A 25803-nucleotide genomic window follows, 5' to 3' on the forward strand; every position below is an offset into this window, starting at 1 on the left:
CTTTTATGCTGGCAACTATTTCTTTCACAGGCTTTTACCTGATCTATTTTGAGCACATTGAAACCATGTTGATTTCTATCTGAAGCACTCGGTCTTTTTGCTCTAGCTTTTCTCCGAAAGGATAGAAGTTTGGCTTCTTGGTTATTTCTTGATTTTCTTGAGACTCATGCCAGCTTCTCCCTAAGTGTCTGACAGATTGTACAAAAGAAGTCAGAGAAAAGGAGCGTCCCCTCTCTAACACTGGTGTGAACAATGTGGAGGCAGGCAGGGAGGCATGCCATGGTGGTAGATCTGGCCCACCCAGACTGTGGCCTGCTGTCCCTCTCCGTTGGCCGTCCCCTCAGCGAACAAAGTCGACACAGGGAGGAAGGGGAAGGTGGAGGGGGCGAGGAGGCTGTGGAGTACAGCTGTCCCTCTGCTCCACATAATCTGGGAGTCTGGCGGGTAGGAAGAGGGAGACAGACAGACGGACAAAGACAGAGAGACAGAGTGAGATCTTTGCTTCAGACAAAAAACTGTTCAAATAGTTTCGACGCCATCTGAGTTTATGTTAGCGTGTGCCTTTGTTTGAGGTAACAGTGAATGATACGGTGCATTCATTGGGAAGGCTGAGGAAGAACTGAGGAAGGATATGAAACGGGTGTTTTAATCAATGCAGTGGTTATTCTGGACAATACTGATACGTGTACCGCTTGTACAGCAAAGAAACAGCACTTGTTGACCACACAGTGTAATAAACCCACTGTGTTCATATGGCAAATGATACTTATTCACTTGTCTGCTCAGTCTTGTTGGCTAAAATATGGTTTGAGCTTTTATTCAGGTCTGAAGATTATTCACGTATTAATTTAAACAGAAAAAATTATTTAAGATTGTAGATGTGGCTGAAATCTCAGAAACATATTCAGTAAGAGATACTGTGCTAACAACATGTCTTCTTTCTTAATTACACATACAATTTCAGGCAATTAAATGTCTCATACGGTGGCCATTTGTGCAATCCCTACAGTTAATATGTCTTGTATACTGAAGTATACAAAGGCATAATGTAGCCTATGTTTTCTTTGATTTGTTATTTTACACATGTAGGCTACTGTAAAAACAACTTAAGAATCTGGGGCAAGCAAAAAAACAGACTTGATACATGTTTCCAGTATTTTTAGCCATGACTGTTGGAAACTTGAGCATGAAGCCTGGTGGATGGTAGCTGTGCCCACCGGGCTCGCTGCTCCATGTTGCCTGCCTTTACCCGGGCGTGGGCTTCCCCACTGGAGCTTGTGCATTTGTGTGACTGCCTCTTTGTGGAAGGTGGCTGAATAAGTAGATCAGTGAACACTCGATTCTCATTGGCTGTAAAGTGTTTGTTAATTCTTGATAATGAACAACTATTAGGCTACTTAATATCAGGTAAACTGCCGGCTCGCCGTTCTAAATGAATGCGCTCGCTATGAAAAAGGACCCTGAATATCTGTGTAGTACGCCCATTAGTTCCCCAACTCAAATACCACTGCGACAGTAAGCTGTATTTTACAGACCGTGCAACTGTTATGGAGGGACAGATTAGACAACTGAGCACCAGCCATATCAATCAACTCACCTGGCACGGCTCTCATAAGCCGCCCCCACACAGACACATCTCTGTCATGCAGCTGAATGCCAACTTCTCCGCAGTCTTGCGACAGTGGCATGAATGGAAAGCTAGCTAGTCTAAAAGACATTTATATTTACCCTTTTCCAACAGTCAGTAGTTTTCGACTAGCATAATGTTAGCTTCATGCTAATAAAGATTTCGTGAAAAATCTCGATAATGATTTGGGGAGTGTTTTTTGGTGGATAGCTAACCTCAGCTAGTCTCGTTGTGAATCATACTTTACTTTGCATATATTTTAGTTTGTTAATCGAGTCCAATGTTGTTAACTGTGAAATCTTGCTAGCTTAATGTTGGCTTTCTGGCTCATAGCTGAACCAGAAGGTCCTATGAGCTAACGTGAAGTGAACAAGAAATATCTCCTGCTGCAAAGTCGTATCCAAGGTTTCCGTCACATGGTAGTGTTTGTTCCAGGTATTATCAAACCAACTAGTGTTTAAAGTAAGGGAAACCAAGTTGTGACCTGTGAAATCGTAATTTTCTTCTTGAACAAGTGACCATGGCTTTGCGAAGGTAACCGTCTGAGGTGGACGTCTTTAATGAATTCCTCATAATGAAAACCTGGTCGGGGACTACCCTTTCCCTTAAAGTTAATAGTTTTCAAGAGGGATGTGATGGAGTACTGTTATTGTCCCAGTAATTCCACATGTTGCGATCAGGATCATCTGAACATGCTTCTGTGAGTGAGTGTGGTTTGCCCCAGTTGTGACTCCGTCTGCATAGACATCTGGTTAGAGATCTGGGTTGACATGTGGGAGGAAGTGGCCCCTTACCATTGTGAACACCCCACACTCAACCTGAGGTTTTTTCATTGTCCCCAGCCACATAGCATAAAAACAGCAGCCTCTTTCTTCGTCACTGAGGCAAATCTGAGCTCAGTGCTGGTTTATTGTGCGGACAGCTAGGCGCTCCTTACCATTGTCCCATGTTTACTTTTTTTTTTTCAAGCTGGAACGGTGTTTTGGTCACCGTTTGTTTGATCATTTCTGAAGCATGGACATTGGATATATCTTCTTTCTTTTTTTTTATTGAATGCTGTTCCAACCAAACTGCTGAATGTTTCTTCTGAACCAATGAAGTTCCCAAACTCTTTTAAGCGTCTTAAGCAGGGTTAGGTCAGCAGGGCCGCTGCCATTGTAACCAGCCGTGCAAGACTAAAGAGAGACATCCCGCCTAACCTCCCTGATCCAAAGAACCCACTGAGTTTGACCCATTTCACATCAAAAGTCACAGGTCACCAGGCTCTTCTCATTGGAGGATAAGCCATTAGGGCCTTTCGCTGCTGTTGAAAAAACATTCAGATTATATCGCAGACAAAACTGAGTTGACAGTTTGAGGGATTACATGAGTCATGAGATAGTATGGATTAAGGATTGGGTCTAAAGTTGTGGATCAGCGGTGTTTTGGTGTTTTTGAGTGTTCTGTTCAGATTTGTCAGTTGGTCCGAATTAAGTTTATTTGGTCAAATTTGCGGTCAGCAAAAAAAGCCTCAATGCTCCCAGGGGAGGGAGAGCAGCAGAGGGTTTACAAGAGGTCAGCTCATCAATGAAATTAAACTGTGACAGACAGAATATTTCCAGACGTTGACCATAAATATGTTTGTATTTATATATATATATATATATGTTTGTACGTATATGTATATATGTTTGTGCGTGCCTCGTTTAGGATCAAGAATACCAAACAGCATTTGGTAGAGGCGGATGAGAATCAGAGGAAATGAGAAGTAAGGCAACTCTTCTTGAGGCCAAGTGAAGTGAGGTTTAGGGAAGCCTTGGAATTAAGTTATCATGTTTCCCTTCCCAAAATTAAAATGCCCCCTTGATTCCTTTTATCCTTTTAGCCCAGAGCAGATTACAGTTTATGTGCCTCAGCGGTTTCAAATGTGAACAAAATAGATTGTTTCTTCATTGTACTGTACTGTGGAGGAGGTCTGCCAAATGAAGTATTAGTGCAATAAGCTTTTTTTCTGTCTTTAGGTGGAAACAAACTAAAGCCTCAGCCATTCCGGCTTAACTGGGCCTGGATCTCTCTGGAAAGAGAATCCTATTTAGTGGATGAGGATGCAAAATTCCTTGAGGTGACACTCAAACGCAGAGGATACCTGGGAGAAACCTCCTTCGTCAGTAAGTGTTGACAATCTTTATGTTTGCTGTGTCTTACATTTTCACTTTTGTTTTCTGTTAAGTATCAGCATAGCATTTCCAAATTAACCAATTTAACAGAGAACTATTTTATTTTGAATAAGTATTGTCCCTGTTGTGTTGCGGAATTTATGTGCCACTTAAGGGTCAGTCTTAAAATATCTGCTATAATATTGTGTTAAGATGCAGAATGTACTCAGTTTATTTCAACACTTCAACACTAACAACAACTTTTTGTCCTTAAAGGTGTAAATCTATTGTGCTACTGTTTGCCTGGTGCTCCTTTCCTCCCTTGTGTTAAAGAGGCTTGATTGAAAGCACATAGAGTGTAACCTTTCCTCGTAACGGTCACAAGGAAATGTCAACATGCTGCTCCGTTTGCCTGCCGCACACTCGCAAGCAACAGATTTATGACAACATATGCTCATGATGTATAAGCGTCTGTCTTTGAAGAAGAAGATTTTAAAGGAACAAATACTAAATCATAAATAACATAACAGATTTTATAAGTGCAAGACATTTGTTGTAAAAATAATTCATGTGCATTGACTTCTGTAGTTTTGACATCAAAGAAATTAATTTTATTTAATTCAAACCTCTCCCTCAGGTATTGACACGAAGGATGGAACAGCTGAGAAGGACAAAGACTTCCGTGGCAAATCCCAGAAACAGGTCCAGTTCAACCCCGGTCAGACTACGGCAACCTGGAAGGTGAAGATCTTCACAGATCAGGAGTTTGAGACCTCAGAGACTTTCCAGATACAGCTGTCAGAGCCAGTTATGGCTGTGCTGGAGTTTCCACACACCGCAACAGTCGAGATTGTGGATCCTGGAGATGGTAGGAATCTAATATTCAATTAGTTTGAACAAACCATAAATGCTGCGTTTAAAATGAAAAGACTTCAATAGATGTATCATTGAATGAAATCAGTTCTTATACTCAGCATCTATGTTTCTCTTCCCAAATAGAATCAACTGTCTACATTCTTCAAGCAGAGTTCAAGATTGAGGAGGATGTTGGAGAGCTGTTAGTGCCGGTGCGGCGATCAGGAGATGCCAGCCAGGAACTCATGGTTGTTTGTTTCACTCAGCAAGGTGAGATTAACCCACGTTAACTTCACGTTTACTTGTTTATTAGTGTCTTTCGAAAGAAGATTACATGTAACTAATGAGACTTTCAGTGAATGGTAATTAAAATGTCGGTAATATAGTCAATGTGGGAGCACAGTAACTTACTTTTTCTTATACATGTCCATTTTCCATTGTCTGATTACTGTAACATACTAAAACAGGTGTGCTATTGTACTCCATTGAATTTATTCTTTTTTAAACTTTCTATTCTTAGCTATTATATTGCAGTAAGATCATATATGTATGTATTGTGTTACCTTTTAACCTTTGAATCCTTTGACTTCATGTGGCCAGCTACCAACATTTTAATTTGGTTTAATTTCCACATAACTCCTCAGCCACGGCCACTGGCACCATACCCAGCACTGTGCTGTCCTACTCGGACTACATCACCCGCCCAGAGGACCACAACAGTGTACTCCGTTTTTACAAGGATGAGCGGGAGAAACTCTGTCGCATCATCATCATCGATGACTCGCTGTATGAGGAGGAAGAGAGCTTCAATGTCAGCCTCAGTATGCCCATGGGCGGCCAGTTGGGCGCCAACTACCCAACTGCCAAGATCACCATCTTGGCTGACAGCGATGATGGTGAGTAAAGAGTCAGAGTTGGATGGGCTTGTTCTGTTGTAACGGTGTGTCTTCTCACAGTTACGTATATGGATGGATGGATGTTTACACATTATACATTTACAGATTAAGTCAAAGAACTGCATCGTGTCTTAACTTTTGCTGATGTAGCAGACTGTAAAGGCATCGACCAGACCATGAAAGTGAGCAATGAGCTCATTTAAAATCAGATTACAGCACCATTATGCAACATTGCAAATTTAGACAAGAGCATTGATATTTGATGAAATCCTATTTTTCGGGACTTTAAATTATTTATATGCTGTACTGATTCTGATTTATAGCTTAAAAAACAAAAATAGAAGAGAGATATTTGTTTGCTGCAAAAGAGAAACAAAATTATTGATATTTGAAAGGGATGCACACCAATTAACAAAATCCTTCACTGAGAAATAATACAAAAGCTGCCTGACAAAAGGCACGGAGCCCGAAACACGTAGCTTTACTAAAGGTCGAGGTAGAATGGCATCATGTGCCGCGTTTACAGTATAATGGCATCATGGTGGCAGCTGTGGGTGATCCGGTTGCTCATTGCCCCTTTGATGCTCTATTTCGTCATTTCGGTGTCTGGACACCATTAATCCACCAAAAGTACACAGGCGTCACAATAACCACAGTCACAAAAGCCCTGGATACTGTACTCGCCTTAATGGCTTCAAAGTATATTCGGGTCCATTATCCTTCCTGTGCCTCGGTCTAACTACTTTGTTTACACACTCTGCCTCATTTATCCACCATATTCTGTCTGCCCGTATCTGTCTCTAGAAACAAGATAACAATAGACAGGTGTTGAGAGGGCCTCAGTGGATGTTATGCCATATACACCATGGCCTGTCTGACATATAAAAGAGCTTTAAACGTCACTGTGCTCCTCGAGCGACCCCCAGTCCTCATTGACATTCAGAGGAGCTCAAGAGAAACAGAGGGCATCCCTTTGTCTGCATGGAATCAAAGGCAGGTGGTGGAGAGAGAGGGGGTATTGTGATGGGAGTCCAAATGACTGGCATGTTTTACTCCCTGTTTGATGGAATTCAGCAGAAGGAATGTTGTTGTTTCTAAAGCTATAAATCACAAATACATTATTGGTTTCATTTGATCTGTCAAAGGAAATAACGTCTTAACACATTTGACAAATCGCTGTCCCCAAATTCTTAAAACGTCTTGTTTTTATTTTGCAACAAGTACTAACCAGAGTCAATTTGTCTTCCTCACATTTCTCCTTCTTATCTCCAACCTTTCACCGAAGCCTATTCCTGGACTTGCCTGTTGTAGTGACAGATGCGCTCACAGAGAAAGTATCCCTCCTAACCAATTTGCAACAGAAGTACAATTTAACTATATGTAGAAATAATCAGTGTGCATTCCCAGACAAGAGAAGACTCCTCAGTGTAAACCTCTATTGTGGTTCTACTTCTTGGTGGGTCCTAAAGTAACACCCCATCATAAATCTGGTTGAGAGAACGAGTGTTTGTGGGCGTGTGTGTGTGTGTGTGTGTGTGTGTGTGTGTGTGTGTGTGTGTGTGTGTGTGTGTGTGTGTGTGTGTGTGTGTGTGTGTGTGTGTGTGTGTGTGTGTGTGTGTGTGTGTGTGTGTGTGTGTGTGTGTGTGTGTGTGTGTGTAAAACCATCTGCCTGTCTGAGTAAACTTGCGGTTTGGATTCTCGCCAACATTGAGTCTCCATTGTTACTGTATTTGTCTGGCTCTTCCTCCCACTGATATTTAAGGTTGCCATGTTGGCACTTATTCCCTTATACAACCCCCTTCTCATCCTCCCTGGTACTAAATAGCTGTCTCGGAGACTGAGAGGCATTTAATGTCTGCCAGATATCCCTCCTTCAGCATCAGTTGTCTGTTGCAGCCTGGGTCAAATTCTAAATAAGATTTTCCAATTCCATTCACACACCAAAAACTAAGAGCAATTATCTTGTGAAAACTGATGTGTTTTAGCCTATATATGGTCATCATCAAACAACACTCCCACAGAACATTTGAATAGACCAAAGGAAATGTATTTGTATTTGATTGGTCACATGACCATATCCCAAACTCATTCATTGCTAGATGTATGTATATGTATGTTTGAATACCCCACTGCCACGTTAGTTGGATTTTATATGTTTTTGGTTTGTTAGATGTCCCTGAGGGGTCAAAAGTCTTCAGTGTTAAAGTAGTAGCCTCTTTGGACACAAGTGACATGATATAACAGTAAAATCGCAAACTTATTTTTGCGTTGTAACAAGTAAAGAAGATCCATAGTGTTAGCAAAATGATACCATCAGTCACCCAACAATATATTATAGCTAACATCGGATAAATAAGCTACTGGTCATTCTACTGGACTGAGTGAGGTGGTAGAAACAAAAGCCAAGGATAGATGTTATTGCTTATGAATTCCGCTTCTTATTTGTAAGAGAACAAATATTTATTTTTCTTCACTTCTGTTCACTTCATACAGGAGATGCAGGACATTTTACCTTCATGACCGGTACCACCTTGATGAAGGGTTATAAGTTTTACCTAATCTCTTTATTAAGGTTTAATAATGCTAATAATGTAATTACAAGCCATTAATGTGGACAACGTGGGGTTTGCCAAGTCGTGAAAAAACCTTTGCCTACACCACTCCTACTTTTTGATTCTAGCTCTTTAATTCATCAGGATGAATTATTGCAAATACCCTTTAATAATTATTATTTTTTTAAATATTTTATAACCTGTTAAAATATTTTATAACCTGTTGATTTTATGCTTATTAGAACTGAGCATTGATTAATAGACTACCAACATTTAATTAGTATTATTGTCAAAACATAAATATATTGTTCACACCCCGAATGTTCTAGTTGATAGTTTTATGGCTGACCTATAAAGCATTTGTAGATAATTTACTAAGAAATAATGAGGCCACCAGTTATGTTTAGTAATTGCTTTTTCACTGAAATGTTTCCCTTCTTTTATTTTTTTTAACCTTAGTTAATAATTGTCAAAAGAATCCTATGGCCTGAGTTTGAGCCTCTATCGGTTGATCTCTAAGTGCACGGGCCGGACAGAGTGTGATGAAAACGCCCTTTATACAGAAGTGACGAGGGATGCATTGACATTGCGTTCTGAATATTTGCCCTCGGCCTTTGCAAAGTGGACGGTGGCCTCTCTGTCTCTGCCAAACCCCTCAATATACCGCTTATCAGCTGCTCTATCATCAGAAACAGGGAACATCCCTTCAGCCGTGCACACACAAGCACACGCCTTATTCTTCAGGTGTGTGCTCGGCTTGTTGGCGTTGAGTTCAGACAGAGCTGTCTGGATTTAGATAAGTGGGGGAGGAAGGTTGAAGGAGAACATGATAAGAGGGATGACAGCTCTCTTCCTGTGCCGACTCAAAAATTAGGGAGTTCGCTCGGCTATTCATGCCAATTTGTCCCTGAACCCGCCTTGATTAAAAGCTCACGTTGCTATTTCTCCCTCACAAGAAGATCTTGTTCCAACAAACAGCAGAACTGAAGAAAACACAATATTAAGACAAGATGTCCCGATGATTAATGTATGTCATGTGCTGTTTTACTTTGGCTGAAGCATGTTAACTATTGCACTTTCTTATGATTCCAAAATATCTCACAGAGCCCTCGCTGTATTTTGGGGAACCCGAGTACGTCGTGGATGAGAGTTCAGGCTACGTTGAGGTGAAGGTCTGGAGGACGGGGACCGACCTGTCCAAGACGGCTACCGTCACCGTCCGCTCCAGGAAGAGCGAGCCCGTCTCTGCAGAAGGTAAACCCCCAGCAGTCCGACATGGCGCTCAGTCATGATCATGCTGTACAGTGTCAGTTCATGGTCCCCCCTCTATCTGGCCAGCTGGACTAGACTACGTCGGCATCAGTCGCAACCTCGACTTCGCTCCCGGAGTGACAATGCAGACATTCAGAGTGACCATCCTGGATGATCTGGGTCAGCCGGAGCTGGAGGGGCCTGAGAACTTTGACCTCGTCCTACGGATGCCCATGAAGGCTGTGCTGGGAGAGCCGAGCAGGACCACCATAACCATCAATGATACGGTCACCGACGGTGAGGGTCAAGCACACATACAAAACCGTATAATGTATGGATGTCCAAGCTGATGGTAGCTTTACAGTATATTGTTTACGAGTCAAGCTTTATGATTTTTGTCAATCTTTTCTAAATTATAATAATAACAATATTGTTGTGATAATGTTATCACGTAAAAGTAAAATAAAAAATAAATGAACTCTTTCATTTCATCCCCCTATTTAGCATGTATATCCAACATTGGTACAGAAACAATTAATTAATTGAAACAAACAATAAGGTAGTTTGTTAGAGGAAATAAGTATATTTGTATATGCCAATATGTATTCATATAATATAAAAGCATTTAATAAGGGATTATACCAATGTACAAATCCTTTGTAGGTGTACTTAAAATGTCCTGGTATGATTACAAAGTTGCTTTTATAAATGTATCCATAACTGTTTAACTAAATGTACAATTTGTCTTTCAACAATAAATGTTATAACGTAACAGTTGACTGTCTTCACAGTACCGAAGGTTCAGTTTAAGGAAGGAAGCTACAAGGTGGATGAGTCTGACGGGGAGGTCACAGCCATAGTGTACCGCAGTGGAGACATCAGTGTCAGGTCCACGGTGCGCTGTTACACTCGCCAAGCCTCTGCTCAGGTCATGATGGACTACAGTGAAAGACCCAACACCGACGCCTCCATCATCACTTTCCTACCAGGTGGGACCTCCCTTCTCCCTCTTAATCTCTCTGTTCCTCTAACATTCAGCAGCACATACATGAGTTTATTGACCGTTTCTCTCCAGGTGAATCAGAGAAGCCGTGTGTGGTCAGCCTGATGGACGACTCCGTCCATGAAGAGGACGAGGACTTCCGCTTCGTCCTGGGAACTCCCAAGAGCAAGTCCCCGTATGGAGCTTCGATTGGGGAGCAGAAGGAGGCGCTGGTCACAATCACGGATGGGAAAGATAGTGCGTACTTTAGAATAAAGAAATATTGAAACAAAATATTCTATAGGTAGCATATAGAAGATGAAAACAATGGGATTTTGTTTTAAGTGGGTGGAGAAAATACAGTAATCCCACCTCCTTAAAGATCTATTGCTGAGATGCTTTTGAGCAAAGCACTTCACTCCTAACTGTGTAACGTGTACAAGGCATGTTACTAATATGAAGGATGGATGTTGCTGCAAATAAATGCAAATTGAATAAGTTAAGTATTTTACGCCATCTGACAGCATTGTCTTTTCTGTGGCCAATCAACATTTATTTTTAAATGTTTAATTTGTTTCCCGTTCTGGTGAACTACTATTGGTTTATTTGAGAAAAGGGAGCTCATAATGATACTAATGTTAGTCTGTCTGATGTTCTTCCTGTTCTAGGGCCCATCATCCGATTCTCTGAGATCAAGTACAGTGTGCGTGAACCTCAGGTCAAAGGTGACTTGGCTGTAGTGAAAATTCCCATCCTGCGTGTTGGAGACACCTCAAAGGTGTCATTGGTGAGAGTGCACACCAAGGACGGCTCTGCAATCTCTGGAGAAGACTACAACCCACTGTCAGAAGGTAAGGACATGGTTTATTGGCCTTGAAAAGTGCTTCTCTTCATATGAATGTTTGTCTTTTAATCACTTCGCTGTGTCTCTGTCTAAGATGTTGAGTTCAAGGCGGGTGAAAAGGAACACTTTGTGGAGATTGAGATCCTGTATGACGGTCAGAGAGAGATGAGAGAGGCCTTCACTGTGCACATGAAACCTGACGACAACATGGTGGCTGAAATACAGGTGACGCAAAGTTTACACACACACAAACAAATATAAACCAGCAGTCCTACAAGTCCTACATGTGCACACGTACAGTGCTGCATATCTACACACCTGAGCATGCGCCCCCGTCATGTCAGCCTGTGTTAAAATAGCCAGGCAGCAGCTGGCATTGCTGTCAGCGCGCCTGAACCACAGAGTCTTATAAAAAGCTTTTCCCTCTGGAATGAGATGCAGAGGGGAATGTCCCAGCAGAGCCAAACAGTAGACAAACCTATAAACAGATCGGCGACATTCTACCCATACGCTCTACATCAGGCATGCTCTGCTCACGTCACACATCCAGATACGTTACGCACCTATATTTTAACAAGATAAGATGAAATGTGTTGGAGGAATGGTGAAATGGTGTAATATTTTGGCAGAAGTCATGAATGAAGGTTGAGATTGGCCAACTTAAAGTCAGATTCTAAAGTTGACGACCAGCTAACGGTGCTTTTCCTCTTCTTGCTAGATGAACAAGGCCATTGTGTACATTGAGGAGATGGACAGTGTGGCGGATGTTACCTTCCCTGCCGTGCCCCAAGTGGTTTCCCTGCTCATGTATGATGACACAGATAAAGTCAAAGACACGCCCCACCCGCCCAATGGATACCCGGTTGTGTGTGTGACGGTGAGTGTAAATGCTTCTGCTTCTTTTCACAGCCACACATACCTGTCGGGTTCTTTTGTTTTTAATTTGCCGTATGTCTTGTCATCCCTTGCAGGCTTGCAACCCCAAGTACCACGACTTTGAGAAAACCGGCTCGATCTGCTCTGCGGAGAAAATCAACGACACTCTCACTCAGTATCGCTGGCTGGTCAGCGCCCCCACCGGGTCAGACGGAGTGACCAGCCCCATGAGGGAGGTGGACACTAATACTTTCTTCACCAACACCAAGTCCGTCACTTTGGATTCTATCTACTTCCAAACCGGCTCACGGATTCAATGTGCAGCAAGAGCCTTTAATGCCAATGGGGATGCCGGTCTGGAGCTGTCCAGCTCCATTGTTGTGATGAGCAAGGAGGAGGGTGGGTGAAGCACTGATTGGACAGATGCAAATTCGTACTGAGTAAATCCTGAATTGTTTTTCACTGACTTCTAAATTGTTGCAGGTATGTGTCAGCCTCGTGTCCAAGGCACTGTTGGAGCTGAACCTTTCTCTGCTAAGATCCGCTACACCGGTCCCGATGACCCCGACTTCCCCAACCTCATTAAACTCACTATCAACATGCCTCACATGGATGGTGAGCAGTCAACGTTTGTTTCAACCAATGATGTATATTGTCTTTATGTTTAATAATCTTGACAACAGACCCAGATTATTAAAAATGTGTTCCAATGTCAACAGGCATGTTACCGGTGATCTCCACAAGACCTCTGTCCAACTTTGAGCTCACCCTGAGTCCAGACGGCACCCGTGTGGGCAACCACCGGTGCTCCAACTTGCTGGACTTCAATGAGATCCAAACAGGGCACGGCTTCATCACCGATGCAACGAAGAACCCTGAAATCATCGGAGAGACTTCACCATACCAGTACAGCCCGCTCATGCGCTCAGCCAACTCTCTGCGCTTCTACAGGAACCTGAACCTGGAGGCCTGCCTCTGGGAGTTCACCAGCTACTACGACATGTCGGAGCTGCTGAATGACTGCGGAGGCTCCATCGGCACCGATGGACAGGTAGCACATGCACACAGGAAACAAAACATGTTGAACCACCGCTTACACCACAATTGATTGATTTATGGATTCACTCCCATGCAAATGATGTACGCCAAGTTTCACAGTGAGAGAAAAAACTATCGTAGCGTGTGAGCTGTATTTCATCATCCACATTTATTTGAACTGCTCTGTTGGAATATAAACATCATCCTTGATATTGACTGATTTATCTCTTACTTAGGTGCTGAACCTGGTCCAGTCCTACGTCACCGTGCGTGTCCCTCTGTTCGTGTCCTACGTCTTCCACTCTCCGGTGGCTGTGGGAGGCTGGCAGCACTTTGACCTGCAGTCAGAGCTCAAACTCACCTTTGTGTACGATACAGCTATTCTGTGGCAGGACGGCATCGGCAGCCCACCTGAGGCTGAGCTGCAAGGTATGTTCTCAGACCGATGCTGCTCCCTGCTGGTGCCGCTGGTCCACGTGGGAAGCACTTTAAAACTCTGATCTCTCTTCTCATAGGAGCCATGTACCCAACCAGTATGCGTATAAATGAGGAGGGACGTCTTGTGGTTAACTTCAAGACAGAGGCTCGCTTCAGGGGACAGTTTGTTATGTCTCATCCAGGTAAGAGGGTTGCGGCCATACACACACACACACACACACACACACACACACACACACACACACACATAACCTAAGACCATCCAGTGCGGTTATTCTATACAGCAACCTCCTATTGGATTACCCTGTGGTCGACATCCTCTCTTCATCTATTTCTGGAGTTCCACATTGGAGGTCCTTCCTGTGAGAAATTGTCAGAGGTCATTTCAGCAAATGTCAAAATGACCCTTCAGCATTTACAGTTATGAAGCGAGTGGCACAAACAATGTAGAAGGTCACTCTTTAAATACATTTTTTAAAACGTAGACACTGTTGCTAGTTGTGTTTTGGGTGGAAAGATTTATGACCGTCTACGTGTTTGTTCTCAGGAACCAGCGTCTCGTCCATGGTGATGTGTGCGGACCACCCCGGGCTGACATTCACTCTCGCCCTGGTCAGGACTGAGCCCACTTACAACCAGCCCATGCAGCAGTGGAGTTTTGTCTCTGACTTTGCCGTGAGTCGATAAACAATCAAAACGTGCCAGCTGTGGTGGAATAAACTTCAGAGACCGTCTTAAGATTGCTTCTGTGTTTCTGCGTCACCTCTAGGTGCGAGACTACTCCGGGACCTACACAGTGAAGTTGACCGCCTGCGTTGCATCGCCCAATGGGGAGTTCAGCATCCCTCCTGTCTGCCACCCAAGAGAGCCGCTTACCTTCGACATGGACATTCGCTTCCAGCAGGTTAGTCATGAAATCCTGACAAAAATACCCCAGCGTTATTTAGTTCTAGATTGTTCACAGTCAGGCCCAAAGCAAGAATACCAATGTTTTTTTTTACAACAACAAAAACACAGAAATTAATGACAAGATAGTTTCCGAGACTAAATGTGTCCGTAAAAGTTAACTATCACCACAAAATATATTGTTCAATCACACCTATAATCCGTCTTGTGTACGGTAACTCTTGTCTTGTGCTCCAGGTGAGCGACCCGGTTGCAGCTGAGTTCAGCCTCAACACTCAGATGTTCCTGCTGTCCAAGAGGGAGATGTGGTTGTCTGACGGCTCCATGGGCTTTGGAGAAGGGACTGATGCTGCTTTTTCAGACGGTACCACAACACTGTAGCCAAGTGGATTTTAGTCAACATTACAGCTGAGGACCAGTAACTCTCTGAGAACCCCATTTGACCGTCCCACCTTCCATTGCATCTGTTCTTTGCTTCAGGCTCCATGATCTACGGCCGTGTGATGGTGGACCCAGTCCAGAACCTGGGCGACTCCTTCTCCTGCAGCATTGAAAAAGTCTTCCTCTGCACCGGAGCAGACGGCTACGTTCCCAAGTACAACCCCACCAACAAGGAGTATGGCTGCCTGGCAGACGCTCCCTCTCTGCTTTACAGATTCAAGATCCTGGTAAGATGCGATGAAACCACAAGGACAATACTTTCGGGAGTGTGGATCCAAAAGAAGTAGAGGTCATGTCTTATTTCTGTGTGTGTGTTGTTCTGCAGGACAAGGCCCAGCCAGAGACTCAGGCTTCAGCATTTGGTGATGTAGCTTTTAAGGCCACACTGGCTCAAGACACACCCGGAGGTCTGCCTTTGGTCAGACAACCGGGATCAGATGGCTTCTCACTCTCCTCATCTCCCCTTTTCCAGGTCTGTCTATACTCTTTTTTTCATACATTAGATTCATGCATTGTGTCAACACGTACTGTACATAGATAAAGATTGAAACGTTTGTTTCTCCTGCAGATGGCTGCCGGTCGAGAATGGTTCATCCACACAATTTACACAGTCCGCTCCCGAGCAAATGCCAACCGCAACATTGGCAAGCGCAGTGTGGAGTACCTGCAACACAGCATGTCCTCTGCTGAGCATCCTGAGACCTCGGACCTGGCCAGCCACCGGCACCGCCGCGCCTCCCCGGCTTTCTCTGACACTGGCGTGGCCCAAGACATCGGTGTTGAAAACAACCGAGGCACCAACATCCAACACATCGCTCTGGACCGAGCAGACCGCATGGTGGTCAGCCAGCGCCAGCCCTGGTCCCCGAACCGAGACCCCTTACTGGAGCGCCCCCTGCCGGAGAGCTCTGGCAGAGAACTGGCTGACACGTCCACCCTGCCGATGTTAGTGGGCCTCGCGGGTCTAATCCTTCTCATCTGCCTCATAGCCACCGTTGTCATTCTGTTGCTGCGGCGCAAAAAGAGTGAGAAGAAGGCCCAGTTCCCTCCTTACACCACCTCCTCTTCTTCTGCCTACAATGGCTACAGCCAAGGCCCAAGAGGCATGTGGAGCAGCTCAGACAACTCTGAGGTCTAGACGTGGACCTGTTCCACCTCAAACACCCGGCCCTTTTTAAGATGACTATGATAGTCTCCTCCACCATTGTGCCTTTACAGCCCAACTCTTCTAGCACTGAATAGAGCCCAGTACAACCTGTGGACCAGCAGTAAGTCGGTGATTGGGGCTTACGATGCAGAATGAGTTTTCAAAGACTTATTGATCTCTGATGATCGTTAGTTCTGGCTGTTTTGCAGGATTTTGCAGCCTACTTTGAATGACGGATGTACGAAGAAGCCCCTGCCAAAAAAGGATTCACCTGCTTCATTGGTTGTGAAATATATTGTGTATCCAGTGTTTGCATTTTTGCATGGACGTGCCAATTTAGTAAATGCAATTAGTTCACAAGTAAAGGCAAAAATTGTTTAAGTTTCATGAAAGAAAATGTTTTTTTCTATGTTTCTTCTTTAAAAATAATTAGTTTATCAAGTTTTTATTATTATTTACCGTGTTGGTTTTGTGGAGAGTAGATTAAAATGGTCTGAATGTTAGTTGAAGCTGACCTTAATGAATGATGTGATAAATGATTTTTAGTATTGGTACTTACCTGTTGTGCTTTAAGAAGCCTGCAGTATACCTGCCCACTGAGTAACAATACCATTATGGTGTCATTGAAAGGGATTGTAAATGTTTTATTTTATTTTTTCAGGTCAATGTGGCTGAATTCAGAGGCACAACTATCTGTGTACATATCAATGTAGGACTATGAAAACAGGTATTACTACACCCTGGTGAAACTTGAAAAATTATGAACTATACATCTATCTCTGGTTTGTCAGTCAAGTCCATAAAAAAATAAGTGCAGTTTAAACATTTTAATTATTCTTCTGAACGTATATATATCAATGTTCCGGTTAGCAAACTTCAATGGCTTATTGATTTTGTAAATTTCAAGAGTTTGGATGTATGTACACTTCAACTGCCAAATATAAATGTCCTTTTTTTGAACCAGTGTTTTATTTACCAGAGTATACACATGTAAAAAAACAGGAAGTTTATTTATGTTCAAAAAGACATTTTCTACTTCACATAGGAAGATAAAAGAAAACTAATGTTTTCTTAAAAATAAAAAGGGTACATTATGGCCTGAAGCAATGGAATGTGGTTCAACCAACAGGCATAAATACATGTATTTCAATTAAGTGCTAGTAAAAAAAGAACTAGCAAACCAAAAAACTAAACCAGCACAGCTGCAGTGTCAAGGCAAGTGACAGGGCAGGCTAGAGATGGAGCACTTCCTAGAACCCAATACAACAAGATCCGTCCATCAGGATTTCACACAGTACGTTATCACAGCCTGCCAGACAAACACAGACACTAGGACTAATGATACCGGCGCTGGCTGTCGCCCTCGAGTTCTGACACTGTACTCAGTAGCTTTAAGTTCAGCTTCACAACTTGAGCTTTTTCCTGCGTCCGCGACCGTCTGGGGTTGCCTCCGACTTCCGTTTCTGGACCTGGATAGGAGGAGAAGATTGTTAGGAGAGATTCCATGAGCCGCGACATAAAAGTCATTGCAGTCCAGATTAAGAGGTCAGGGAAGCGATAACTCGGTTGGCCTCAATCATCAAGTGGCTCGCTTCCTTGAATGGGAGATGGATTTAAAACTTACAGTGGTAGTATTCTTCGGGCCGCGTTTCTTCTTCTCAGCCTTCTCCCTCTCCTCCAGCTCCATGTTCTCTCTCTCTATCAGTGTAATCAGGGTGTTGCATCGCCTCTGTAGCTCCTAAACACAGCACGGAACATCATTTTTCAGCAACATTTTTAAGACGTGCTGAAGAACAAAAGAGAAATGTATATATATATTTTTTTAAAGAAGCCGACATTTACCATTGCAGTCCTGGATTTGAGGAACCAGTCGAAGCGGAACTGAGGCGAGTTGCGGATGCACTGGCGCAGCTCGTCGTACACGCTCTCCTTGTCGAAGCCCAGCTTGTGGAGCATACAGATGAGGAAGCGGTCCTCCTCCTCTGTGTAGTTCTTGCCTTTGTTGGTGCCGTAGGAGATACGGAGCTGATGGAAGGGAGCTTTATAGCGACCAATCTGGGCAAGAGGATGAGAAACAATAAGGGGATTGTTAACGAATGAAAACAGAGAGAGACGATAATGCGATAAAGAGACAGTTAAAGTGTTTTAACACAACGCTTAACGGGATAAAGCTCATTAGGCAGTTTGTTCAACAAAGGATTCGCCGCATGGTCGACAGTCAGCTACCTTTGAGTCCAGTGCTTTCTTGATGCTAATCCTTCTCTGGATCCTGGCTTCTCCTCTCTCTATCTGGGCCATGATCTTCTCGATATCCTGCAGCTCGTTGCAGCGCTCCCAGAATACAGCTGAAGGAACAAACGGGTATAAATTCACTCGGTATGCAAAGAAATCTAAAGTTTCACAGTGAGATAAAAGGATAAAAGGAGGATAAAAAAACAAAAGTTGTCATTACCAGAATATTCCATGACTTCCTCTGGCGTTTTCCCCTCAACCTCTCTGGCAATGTTCTCAATATCATCTCTTCCCCACTTCTCGTTGGCTTTGATGAACTGGTTGAAGTCGCGTTTGTTCCAGATCGTAAATCCCTGCAATAAAAAAAAAAGATAGTTGATCAAAATATGCACAATATGTATAGAACCAGGCATGACATATTTACTTAGGACTTGCAGCATATAATAGATAAATTGATTGTATTTGGGAAGACAAATCAGCACCTGTTGCAGCAGGTTCTCCTTCTCCTCCAGTTCCTCCTCTGTGAGTGCCTCGGCCTCATCGATCTTAGTCTGCTCTTCTTTCTGGAGCTGGGCCGAATTGGGCATTTCTGGATTACGTGGAACCTAAAGAGACAGACTGAATTAGGGACTTTTCTAAAGACCTTCCTCCTCAATGCAGATGTGTACTAATAATCAAATCTTCATCCAACAAAAACATTTCTGTACCTTGTAGCCGATGGTTTTCCTGTAAAACAGAATTTCCTTTTCTAGAAGCTCAAAAAGACGCGGAGGGAAGAACTGGAAGTCCTGTACATTTGGCTGCTTTGGAGGACGAGGAGCCTGGGAAATGTAGTCAAACAAACAAATGTTATGCCTCAACCAGGGTAACATGTACCAAGAGCTTAAATACAGATCCTGTTGCATTGATATCCTACGTGCGTTTCTAGAGTGATACTTCCCTACCTTGGGTGCTTTGGGCTCACTGACTCGCAGAGCCTCTCTGAAGTAGGCGTCCACGGCGTAATTGGCTTTCCGTTCCCTCTTGGGTGGCTCGATCCAGTTAGTAATGGTAACCTGAACAAAGAAGCAAGCGCAGAGACAAGGTAAATACTCAAAGGATCATGTTGTTGGAATTAAAGACCGAAGACTGGTGCAGTTAGTGTTTTTACCTTTTTCTTCTCTCTGTAATCTTCTCCTTCAAATTTGTACACACTGCTGTTCTCTGTGTCCATGGTGAAGTTTCTCAAAGTGCTCTCACCCAGGCAAGACATCTTCTCCTTCATCTCCATAGTCTAGCCAATGACAATATTTAGAGTGTTTGTTTTATTGAAAGTAAAAATAATAAAAAAATAGAAACAAAAAAAACAAGAAGCATTTTCTCTGTGCTGCATCCAGACTCACCTTCCTTTCACCTCTCTCCAGGATTTCGTCAATGTCCTCATCTGTGATCTCGCTCTCTTTGGAAGCAAACACATGCGTGGCTCCGTGTCGGATGATGTTCAGCATTTCATCCTTACCCAGTTTGTTTGCGCTCGGGTCAACTAGTCTTCCTGTGAAACAAATAGAAGACAACTTAGTGACTCACTCAGATCTCTAATCTTCTATTGGCGTGTTGTGTATTGTACCAATTTCTTAGAGATCCTTTCTGTACCAATAAGATGGGCAAGAAGGAGTTACCTTGCTGGATGACAATGGAGTCCAGGCGCAGTTTCATCTCGGCCCTCTCCACAATCCTCTCCTCCACGGTGTTTTCAGTGATGAAGCGAAAGACGCGTACCTGTTTCTGCTGACCAATCCTGTGAGCTCGGTCCTGAAATTGAAAACGTAAAACTGGTCATGTATCCTCCATCAGAAATTAAAGTTGTGCAGCATCGTCTCTTATTTTCAGAGACAAGAACATCTGATCTTTTAACGCCTTGCTACTGAACAAGGAATGCGCTGTTCAGTACTAACCATGGCCTGAAGGTCAACTTGGGGGTTCCAGTCGGAGTCGTACAAGATGACCACATCGGCTGTAGCCAGGTTGATACCCAGTCCTCCAGCTCTGGTGCTCAACATGAAGAGGAACTTGGGACTGTTGGGCTCATTGAATGTATTGATAGAGATCTGAAATCACACAAAGATGCATGAAAAATTACTTCTTATAGTTTACTGAATAAAAAAAAAAAGGTGGTAAACAATTGACGTAAATCTCTCCGTATGACATCTTCCTATACAAGATCCGAGCACCACACCTGTCTCTCCTCGTGCGGCGTCTGGCCATCCAGGCGGCAGTAGCTGTAGTTCCTCCACATGCAGTAGTCCTCCAAGATGTCCAGCACTCTTGTCATCTGACTGAAGATGAGCACGCGAGAACCTGGAAAGGAGGAAATACGACACAATGCGTCAAAGTAATGTCGAAAAAGAGCCGTTCTTTCACAGTTTGAAACAATCTACTATGGGAATGTGCTGTATACACTACAGATGTGATTCCTCCATTGAGTCTGATCTAAGTGATGCAAAAGATTAGACAAACACTTGTGTTAGACTGTGTCGAGTGTATGATAGTGGCAAAAATTCAGAATTATAATATTACATAACACAGAGAAAGGTTAGAGAAGAGTCCACAATATAAATACATCTTTGAACACAGTAGGATTTGACGGTATTGATACTTTCAAATGGAGTACTACTTCCACCACTTTTGACGGGTCAACGCGGCTCTTCTTCTGTTCGCATCTTAATATTCTAGATTTCAAGATTCTGTAATAGATCGTCTAGAGATGAAAACACAAAAAATCTCCTGAAATGACAGCATGACCATCTACACACCCTGCTGCTTCATCTTGGGGAGCAGCTTTTCCAGCACCACCATCTTGCCGCTGTTCACCGCCAAGTGAAGGTCAGTCGTGTACGGGGGGCCGGGCTCGGCGCCGTCGAAAAGGTACGGATGGTTGCAGCATTTCCTCAGCTGCATGAGAATGTTCAGGAGACGCATCTTGTCCATCCTACCCGACGAGTTCAGAATGTCTATGTCCTTCATGAGGATCTTTGTGTACCTGATGGTTTGTGACATGAGTTAGTGTGACATAATAGTCTACAACTATGTAATAACAGTATCCAGTTTGATTCAAGCTGAGAAGAACAAAACGCTACGGGGAAATTAAAAATGGACTCAGGATGCTTACCACTCTCGCTGCATCTTGCTCAGACCCACATACATCTTGATTTCTTTCTTCGGCAGCAGAGTCTTCTCTACGTCGGCTTTTATACGACGGAGCAAGAAAGGACGGAGAACCTAGACCCAAAAAGATGCCAGGTCAAAAGGAGTGCTTTAACCCAAATAAAAATGGAACATATCCTAAAATGTACAGAGAGTTGATATAACGACAAGTCAATACTTACAGTGTGAAGACGTTCGACCAACTTTGTATCACCCAAACAGTTGTTTGTGTCAAACCAGGAATCAAAGTCCTTTGGGGGAAACATGTCATTAGTACCAGTTTTCTTCTAAATAACCGTGCACAACCACATCAGTGCAACTAGGGATTCCCAATGTCTCGGTGATTCTTACCGTAGCCGAGTTAAAGACATCAGGCAGCAGGAAGTTCAGCAGAGCCCAGAGCTCGTGAAGGTTGTTTTGAAGGGGCGTTCCAGTCAGCAACAAACGATTGGTGGTCTTGAATTCTCGCACGATCTCTGAAAGCTATGGCATAAAAAGAATTGCTGTTAGGAAATCTTGAAAACGCCAAGTGGTTCTGACATATGTGAATGTACAGTTTGTTTCAGTGGCTGCCTGACCTTTGATTTCTCATTCTTGATTCTGTGAGCTTCGTCAATGACCAGGTACCGCCAGTTGAACTTCTTTAACACTGTCTTCTCAATGATGAGTATCTCGTAGGATGTGACGCACACGTCCCATTCTCCAGGCAGCAGCACATCTCTGATCAGAGCATTCTGAAATTGATGCAAAAACAGTCAGCCATATTCAATTGTACACTCAAGTTATTTTCTATTAGTGAAGCTTAAGTGGGCTGTAGGCATCTGTGACAGATTCCCTTCCCATGAAAAGAACTCTTGTGCATGTTGTTAAAGCATTACAGAGTAAAATGTCAAATCATGTCAAGTATTTACACTTTTCAGACAATAATAATATTCAGACTCAGCCTACCCTCTCTTCTCTGTCTCCGATCAGGCACACGGCCCGGAGTGAAGGCACCCATCTCTTAAACTCATTCATCCAGTTGTAGAGGGTGGACTTGGGCACCAGCACCATGTGGGGACCAGGGATGTTTCTGTAGTGCTTCATATAACCCAGCAGGGAAATAGTCTGCAGAGTCTTCCCCAAACCCTAAAAAGCAGCAGAGTGTGTAAGTAAAAAAAAAACATATATATTTGTTATGCTCTTTTGAATGTAGAGGTTAACAGGTTTGACTGAGAAGGTACTGACCATCTCATCAGCAAGGATGCCGTTGATGCCATTCTCATACAAAGAGATGAGCCAGTTCAGTCCACGGACCTGATAGTCTCTCATTTTTCCACATTTGACATCTAAATGAGAGACGCATTATCGTTACTGCGGAACATCGTAAACATTTGCAATATACCTTTCTCTCAAGCCAAAATATAAACAGGCCATTGCTTACAGGAGGGAGAGTCGTCAAAGCGCGTGCAGACATTCGTAGTCTTGGTGCTCTCGCTCAGAAGCTCTTCGTCCTCCTCTTGCTCTGTGCGACGATGTCGGTTGCTGTTAAAGCACAGAAAAGAAACAATGATTTACCGTCACAATGGGAGCAACCTTCCTAAAATAAAATAAATATGAGCGGACGTGCGCTCACTCTCCGGCCGACAGCAGGTTCCGTTTCTCATCGTTCTTCATGCGAGGACGTCCCGGCTTCATCTTCAGAGGGGAGGTGGGGGTCTTCTGCGCGGCTGGTTGGATGAAATGAGCGAACAACTCTGTTTGCTTCAACAGGTATTCGAATCGGTTGGTCCGGTCCGTTTGCTAGAATACAAAGAAAGACAGACTTGTTAACTTGTGCAAAAACAGAGTGGTGAGCATTGAGGTGAAAGCTATAGTTCACGGTTCCTTACCACTTTCTCCTCATATCCCGGAGCTGTTGTGGATGATGAAGCATCTTGTGCATCGGCCCCCACATCTGACGATGACTCTTTTCCAGCATCTGAAGATTCAGACTTCACCTGAGCAAAAAAAACAGAACACTAACAGTCTTGTTTACTGGCAATTCTCTGACAGACGAGAACAACTGCCTGCTTTGTTCTGGGATGCTCTCTGGACCCCAGAGAGGAAGCAGGAGAGAGACGTCTAATGGAAAATCTCCTTGCTATCATGGACTACCAACCTCTCCGACATGAAACCACAACACTCGAGGCAAATCCCTCACCTCTGTTCGAAGGAGCATGACCTCTTTTGTCCTCGCTGCTGCGGTATTTGTATGAGACACATTTTTAGTTCTCCACGTTTTTTAACACGTTTTTATACTGCCAACACGGCTATTTGCCAAGACACTTCACCCACCAATCAATTTGATTCACACGAGGGCAATATTTGTATTTTGTGTATTATTTGTTCCTAATTTTTCAATACATATTACATGTACTATTAATGCTAAATATACTGTGTAACGCCCTTTGTCGATATTTATAGTGTATAATAGCTGCTCATCATGAAGTGTTACTACAATTGAATTATCGGAGTATAACCAAGTGACAATAACTGGTACCGTTTCTGTACTTCGATTGCTGCAACACGCAGATTCCCAGTGTGGGATTAACAAAGTGCGTTTCTTTTTATCTCATTTGTTAAATGCTGTTCCGCACACCTTTAAAACATAAATATTTTTGAAGGACTGTTAAGACAAAGTGCAGCTGGTGACACGGTGCGGGCACGCAGCGCTGCAGCCGCAACCCTCGGTTACAAAAGCCGTGGCTGCGCCGTCCTCCCGAAAACAAAGACGAAGCACGACAGCTCGTTCAGCTCACGAGCAACTCGCTGAGTGACGCTGGACTGGGAGTGAATAGAAAAACACACGCTTCTGCTTTTAATGTCGGGCTGATCGAGCTGTGTGATCGTTTACGAGACAGGTTGGCCTTGTTGCTCTCACGTTAGCTCGAGCTGTTGTTGTCGCGAGCTAACGGCTAACGATTGAGCTAACTGGGTTAGCTCAAACCACTCATGGCACCATTAACAACGTGAAAGTTAAAATAGACGAACTTGACGATCTAGTTGACAAAACACGGGTTGTTTCACAGTTTAAGACGTGAGCAGTGCTGAGAGGAGACAGTAACGTTGAAGTTGCCCGTTTTAAACAGTCTTACCTTGGTTTCTTCAACTTCGGTCTGCTCTTCCTGCTGTTCCATGGAGCTCAGGATTTCGGACATGTTTAATCGAATTCCCACCTTGATTCAGAAATATTTGTATTCTGTGCCTTAAATGATCGCGTATGCGAGACGTTGACGACTTTACGAACTTCTCTTTGGCAGTAAATGAGAAGTATCCTGTTGTTTATATGGAAGACACACCGGTTGGTCGCAGGCAGCACGTTCCCGCTAGCAAGCTTTTAGTCGTGCACCCGCGTACATACAGCGAAAACCCGCTCTGCCCGCACTATCGCGAGACTTCGTCATGCTGCATTCAGTGGCTGTTAAAAATTGTATTGTCTCAGTTGATTTCTTTACAGCTTCAAATAAAGCTTGCTCGACCCGGCTGGACCACATAAAAGCCTCTGGGTTGATTAAACCAGACCAGATTTTCAATCTAAATTTAAAATAATAATACAAATAACGTAATTAAATCGCATGTAATATTGTTAATTTAGATCCAATGTCCAGTAACACTATGCTGTTCGTGCGTCAGCTGAAATAATAATAACATAATAATATTTTTTTTAAATACATTCATATACACTTTTTTTGCAAACATTTTACATATTTTTTTCCTGTCCATACAGTTGCTACAGTATATTGACTCATACCCGAAGGGAGTGGCTCTCTTTTTGTATTTTATTATTACCCAATAAAGGTTTTTTTCTCAGGACATTTGAATAGTATAATAAAAATTACAAAAACACGCTTTGATCATATAATAGTCATCAACCTCACCCCATTCTCCTTTTGGATATTGTCTGGAAACTGGTCATGAAGATAAGTCCAAATGTTTGATTGTCAGGTTGATATATGCATCTTTAATGAGGAGGGATATCCCAAATAATCACTTGTTCAGTTCAGTAAAGTTTGAAAGATATTCACAGATTCGGACTTCCCGGCTCAATAGCTCTCTCACGAAACGGAGTTAAAACACAAAAAACACCTCTCTGTGACCGTAGTGATGTCGACAACAAGCTACAACCTTAATTTTACCAAAAAAAGCCAGTCTTCGAGATCGATAAATAACGTTGGTCTCAATGTGCGATCAGCTGTGAAACCTAAGCCCAGGGACCGTCTGCAAAAAGCAATCCAGGAAAAACATATTCAAAAAATATTCAATAGCTCCACTGAAAGATTGTGTAGGCTGACAGAACTGATACCGTACGTCAAATGGCCACCCTGTGTTGTACTACAGCTGTTATTTTGGAAAAAAATCATCTTAAATAATTATTTTGA

At 43.2% G+C, this 25803-nt stretch overlaps 2 protein-coding genes across 3 annotated transcripts in view; one reads left to right on the forward strand and one right to left on the reverse strand.

Annotated features, from left to right (window-relative positions):
* The window catches only part of frem3 (Fras1 related extracellular matrix 3), a 29027-nt gene extending 12491 nt beyond the window's left edge, over nucleotides 1-16536 (forward strand). The window contains exons 3-24 of the mRNA XM_056409443.1: nucleotides 3628-3774; nucleotides 4400-4630; nucleotides 4762-4887; nucleotides 5262-5513; nucleotides 9170-9319; nucleotides 9404-9613; nucleotides 10108-10305; nucleotides 10392-10556; nucleotides 10967-11149; nucleotides 11237-11367; nucleotides 11861-12019; nucleotides 12114-12417; nucleotides 12502-12633; nucleotides 12738-13069; nucleotides 13293-13485; nucleotides 13572-13676; nucleotides 14042-14169; nucleotides 14264-14398; nucleotides 14638-14764; nucleotides 14881-15068; nucleotides 15167-15313; nucleotides 15410-16536. Coding sequence (XP_056265418.1) covers nucleotides 3628-3774; nucleotides 4400-4630; nucleotides 4762-4887; nucleotides 5262-5513; nucleotides 9170-9319; nucleotides 9404-9613; nucleotides 10108-10305; nucleotides 10392-10556; nucleotides 10967-11149; nucleotides 11237-11367; nucleotides 11861-12019; nucleotides 12114-12417; nucleotides 12502-12633; nucleotides 12738-13069; nucleotides 13293-13485; nucleotides 13572-13676; nucleotides 14042-14169; nucleotides 14264-14398; nucleotides 14638-14764; nucleotides 14881-15068; nucleotides 15167-15313; nucleotides 15410-15979 — 4313 coding nt within the window. The 3' untranslated portion in view covers nucleotides 15980-16536. The remainder of the gene's footprint in view (nucleotides 1-3627; nucleotides 3775-4399; nucleotides 4631-4761; nucleotides 4888-5261; nucleotides 5514-9169; nucleotides 9320-9403; nucleotides 9614-10107; nucleotides 10306-10391; nucleotides 10557-10966; nucleotides 11150-11236; nucleotides 11368-11860; nucleotides 12020-12113; nucleotides 12418-12501; nucleotides 12634-12737; nucleotides 13070-13292; nucleotides 13486-13571; nucleotides 13677-14041; nucleotides 14170-14263; nucleotides 14399-14637; nucleotides 14765-14880; nucleotides 15069-15166; nucleotides 15314-15409) is intronic.
* A 70-nt stretch (nucleotides 16537-16606) lies between these two features.
* smarca5 (SWI/SNF related, matrix associated, actin dependent regulator of chromatin, subfamily a, member 5) lies at nucleotides 16607-24778 on the reverse strand. Of its 2 annotated transcripts, none has more exons than XM_056409444.1 (24): nucleotides 24520-24778; nucleotides 23275-23403; nucleotides 23019-23185; nucleotides 22827-22927; nucleotides 22631-22731; nucleotides 22352-22531; nucleotides 21982-22137; nucleotides 21755-21886; nucleotides 21586-21654; nucleotides 21369-21478; nucleotides 21013-21239; nucleotides 20436-20557; nucleotides 20155-20307; nucleotides 19879-20011; nucleotides 19603-19751; nucleotides 19371-19493; nucleotides 19165-19275; nucleotides 18928-19041; nucleotides 18703-18825; nucleotides 18441-18573; nucleotides 18215-18333; nucleotides 17831-18043; nucleotides 17613-17726; nucleotides 16607-17457 (listed from the first exon to the last, which is right to left on the reverse strand). In XM_056409444.1, the coding sequence occupies exons 1-24, from the start codon at nucleotides 24580-24582 to the stop codon at nucleotides 17392-17394; spliced, it is 3108 nt and encodes a 1035-aa protein (XP_056265419.1). In that variant the 5' UTR covers nucleotides 24583-24778; the 3' UTR covers nucleotides 16607-17391. The 2 variants fall into 2 exon arrangements, with proteins under 2 accessions (XP_056265419.1, XP_056265420.1); XM_056409445.1 differs by having other exon boundaries at nucleotides 23275-23382; nucleotides 24520-24777.
* Nucleotides 24779-25803: the final 1025 nt, after the last annotated feature.

This window comes from Pseudoliparis swirei, chromosome 24, assembly GCF_029220125.1.
Source record: "Pseudoliparis swirei isolate HS2019 ecotype Mariana Trench chromosome 24, NWPU_hadal_v1, whole genome shotgun sequence".
Classification (NCBI taxonomy): Eukaryota; Metazoa; Chordata; class Actinopteri; order Perciformes; family Liparidae; genus Pseudoliparis; species Pseudoliparis swirei.

Coding starts and splice junctions, on each gene's coding strand:
- smarca5 (XM_056409444.1), bottom strand. CDS start 24,582: ATGTCCGAAATCCTGAGCTCCATGGAACAGCAGGAAGAGCAGACCGAA. Junction 23,186..23,274: donor CGGGATATGAGGAGAAAGTG/GTAAGGAACCGT, acceptor TTTGTATTCTAG/CAAACGGACCGGACCAACCG. Junction 22,138..22,351: donor TCGGAGACAGAGAAGAGAGG/GTAGGCTGAGTC, acceptor CATCAATTTCAG/AATGCTCTGATCAGAGATGT.